General features: G+C 47.6%; 1 protein-coding gene across 1 annotated transcript; it reads right to left on the reverse strand.

Moving 5' to 3' along the window:
• Positions 1-557: 557 nt before the first annotated feature.
• On the reverse strand, positions 558-3930 carry LOC104133520 (E3 ubiquitin-protein ligase RBBP6-like; the record flags this gene model as incomplete). The annotated part of the gene is given in 3 exon segments (XM_009646930.2): positions 558-654; positions 2782-2868; positions 3745-3930. Coding segments are annotated over 3 exon segments (350 nt in total), but the record flags the coding sequence as incomplete, so codon positions are not given.
• Between the last annotated feature and the right edge of the window lie 478 nt (positions 3931-4408).

Genomic DNA, 4408 nt, shown 5'->3' on the forward strand with positions numbered 1-4408 from the left:
CAACCCAGGGCCATTTGTATTTGTTCAAAACAGTGTCCAAACCTGTAATAGCTTAAGAGCGCCTGTGTAGTTCATGAGAGGAAACTCAAATATCCAAACCCGCTTGAGAGCAACTCATTGCTCCAGGATATCTCAGGGAGGGAGCCTTGACAAATGCTCACAACTGCTTAGAAGTCCAAGGGGGAAGGAAGCTGTTAATTTCAGCCAAAAAAGATTTAAAAAAATATATATATTTGAGAAGGAAGCATCAGCACAGGAAACTGATTTTCAGTGTCATTTTTAAATTAATCAGTTAATGTCTCATCATTTATAAATGCATGTGGCTATGCTTTTATGAACACAGTACAATTGCCTGCCAAAGCAAAGCACTGGGGTATCAGCCCTGGCACGTGGACGCTGCCCCTCCTGTCAGTAAGTTTGAAAATGCCAAACTCACCATACCCCACAAAACCCAACTAAAAACACCCATCCAAAACATCAGCCATAAAAGTAACACACCGCTTAATATGTGGAAAATTAACACAAGGCTGCATTGTTCAGAACCAAGTGCAGCGCACAGAAAATAGTCTGAGATGGTGTTGTTACATACTGCTGTTGATGTTCCACACGCTGGCTCCGTTTGACCTCTGGAAGAAGAAATAAAGGTGATCAGGGCTTAAAATAGAGCACTTGTACCCAACATCAAGCAGTGAACACAGATTGTAAAACCTCAAAACAGATTATAAAACATCAAAACACTGTGTTCTGAGAGTCTAGTGAAGGCTGAAATTTATTTGTGTGCAGAAACTGTTCTTTCCTGGTACATTCAGTGCAAGTAAATAAAACCCCCAAATCACAGTTCTACTTTGTCACAAGTCACTCTCAGGCCCACAGATACCAAACACAGCAAGGCGAGAGGGAGTCCTCAGGTATTTTGCCTCCGCTACCTAAGTATCCCTAATAGGAAGCCTGTACTGCAGCTTTGTGTCCTGAAAGAATCAGCCATGGAAATACAAAGGTGACTTTGGCCAGGCTGTGCATCCCTGGCGTCACAGCAAGGTACCAGGCAGAGGACGTTTGTTTCTAAGGGAGAGCAGTGATAGCCTGGGCACTTCACAGTGCAGGCTTGCTGAAGTGAATAAAATCAGTCGTCTGACCAAGAAATACCACAAATGCCAGCAGCATCGGCTTCAGAACAGTGTTTCTTTGAGGAAGCCCCAGCACTGTGCTCAGCTCTCTGCCATCCTTAGCCACGGAAGGTCCAGCACACCATGTGTGTTCCATATGCCATACTGGCTAAAGGTAGCAGTGGAGGTGTCACCTGGAAGCAGCTCCCTGGATCTTGTGCGATTTAGGAGCCCTGTGATACACACACACACACACACACACAAAAGTCTTAATTGCCAGAATTTGCTTTAAGGTAATCTCAAAAATGCTACAATATTTTAGGACATACTTATTACACCTTAAAACTTGCTGAGAATCCACATGCTCACTGATCTGATTCTGCATGCTACTCATCATGACTCAGACATGCAACCATCGATAGCGTTAACAAACAAGTCACACCTCATCCCAAGCGTCCCATGGGCAGAGGCAATTAAAAGGCTGCTGTGGAATTCATGCCCAAACAGCCAGGCTTGTGCTTCCCACACTGCTACAACACCACCAGGCTGGCAATGACAGCCCCCGACCTCCTGACGATGAGGAGGGCCAAGGAAAGACTGCAGGTTACCACACAGGGCTTTCTACCTTGAACAACAGACTACACGGCGAGTGCTGCAATTTCAAAGGCCCCTCCACCATTACAGCACACATTCATCCTCCCCAAACAGGAACCACTCTAAGCTGGTCTGCCTGGGTAATTTTCAATGTCAGAGCAGGCGCCATCCTTCCCTTAGCCCCACACACCGGTATTGATTTGACCTTTGATGCGAGCAGCATCTACCCTCTCATTTTAGGGAGGCATTACAATACCAGGAGAGGGGGCATCCAACCAGAAACGGAGGGTGCACTGACAAGACAGCACTGAGCATACAGATTTAAATTAACCCCCAAACAAGGCCATGTTAATAAGCACAGCACTGTGCGTCCAGAGTTACTCGTGAGTGCCTGAAAGCACCGCAGCAGCTCCTGCAGTAATAGTCCCAAAGTTTACATGCGGAGCCACATAAATTCAGGGGTTTTGGCTGCAAATGCATTCTAGGTACCTGGGTGCTGCTGTACTGTTTGTTCGAGACATGCTGTAACTCATCAGTCTCCTCTATTTAGTGAGAACCAACGCCAGAAAGAGATGGCAAAGCCACAAGCCAGTAATACCCACTTCCTGTGGTGGAGAGGCGTATCTTTAAGGCGGCTGGAAAACATGGCCATTCACACAGTGCTAAGGTAGCTGACAGAGAACTGGACTGTGTGAATGCATCAATGACAGCAATCATCCTGTGGTCAGCATTGCATTTGAATAGCTGTAATTTTAATCAATGCGCCTGATTCTCTGTCCTCCGTAAATCATAGGAATACAGAGATACCAGCTTAGGGTAAAAACAGGCATAGAAAGGTAACTGGCAACATTTGGTAAGGTGCTGAACTGCTTACTGAGCCTAAAGTTGTCAAAGGATTGACTGTTCCCCATGTCCCGGCAGGCCAAAAAATGTAAGGCTGCTTTGGGACAGATACATTAAAATCAAGCCCATGACAACAAACATTAACGGCAGCTTGAGCAAGGAAGATACAACCTGAGTGCCTCTGCAAACCAACAGCCGTACAAAAAGTTAACACCCGGAAACCCCTAGCAGAGAACACAACTCTTGAGGGATACTTACAGAACTGGGATCCTTCTAACGATTACTGAGGAGTTTTTAGCAATCAGGGCATCATCATCTGTGTATTCTGAAAACAGCATCAATACAGAAAAAACAGTCAATTTTTCAGAATGTATATGAATATGTAATTAGATGGCACCTAGGAGAACCCCTTTACAGATAGAAAAGCAAAACTTTTTATGGAACATTGCACTTGTATCATCCCGACGCACTAACAGACATTTCAAGAGATCTTTGGTTTCGAGAACCAAACACAAGCAGCAAAATCTTTTTCATTTTCTTAAAGTAGAATATATTCACCATAAATGCTCTGCCATAAAACTTCAGGACTGCCCTGATATGGCCAACATGTAGCACCGCGATAAAATACATGGTTAGAAACGAAGGATGAAACGATGCTCAACAGCATCTGAGGGGCAACGCCTTTGGTGTAGAAAAGCAGAGATATTAACAAGAACTGCCCAAGGGTAAGTGAGATACAGAGTGCTCCTGTGCAAGATGGCTTTGAAGGCAGCAGCCACAAAACCAGTTTGCCCATGCAGTGGAGTAAAACAAGCGGAAGACAAAACGATGTCACCAAAGCCACTTTTCTTCCTTCAAATTAGCCATCTCTTCTCTTTCTAGCACTGTCAGCTTTCTCCACCAGATCTCAGAGAAAACTGGCGAGTTAGTTATTATAAGAAATCCCCCCACATTTCCTTATCATTTGACCTAGAAGAATTCCAGGAAACCCAAACTTTCGTAAGCCCTCTACGTGGGACATCAACCCTGTATTCTTCGCCACCCAGCGCTGTGTCTAGAACACAGATCTGAAGGCCGTTGTCAGAACAGTGACGACAAAGCACCGCTCTGCCAGCCCCCCAACCCCAGTCACAGCTACCGATGGTGGCTGAATCACACTCACACTCTTGCTTCCCACCCTGCACGTGCTGCCACCACCCACCTTCCTTGGTCTGGGCATTGGTCACCAGCAGGTCGCAGTTGGACGCCTTCAGCTTCTCACGGGCCATGATCTGGTGCTTGAGGTCGCAGAGGGAGATGTGGAGGCCGTTGAAGGTGACAGTGTCATAGCTGAGCTTGGAAGCAAATTTGTAGTGGATGCATGACATGGTTGGGGCCAGGCAGTGCCTGTTCCATGACGGCGTCTACCACGGTAGATAAACTCACAGCCTCTGAGCCAGGTTAGGGCCCGGCCCCTCCCTGCCCAAGCGGGTGGGTGGAAAATGGGAAGAGATCCCCACGGCACCAGCTGGGTCTCCGCTCCCTCTCTAAACACACAGCACTCCCAGTCCTGAACGCCCCTGCCTCAGCGTTCCGTGAGGGGTTTCCAAGCCGACAACCTAACATTCCGCTGCGAGCACATCACTGCTCATGTGCAAGAGGACGCTGCACCCACCCCCCCAACCTCACGTGACTCAGTACATGGTCATCGAAGGCGTATGTCGCATGGCTGTGGTGGCCCCGTGCTTTTTGTCCTAATGCTGAGCACTTGCTAGGAGCGGAGGGAGGGGGGCTGTCACCATCCCAGGACTCTGGTGTCCCTGCTGTCCCCCAGCTTGTCACTGCCTGGTGTCCTGTCAACCCCCAGGCCTCTCACTGCCTGGTGT

The sequence above is a fragment of the Egretta garzetta genome, unplaced genomic scaffold, assembly GCF_000687185.1.
Source record: "Egretta garzetta isolate BGI_Z169 unplaced genomic scaffold, ASM68718v1 scaffold929, whole genome shotgun sequence".
Classification (NCBI taxonomy): domain Eukaryota; kingdom Metazoa; phylum Chordata; class Aves; order Pelecaniformes; family Ardeidae; genus Egretta; species Egretta garzetta.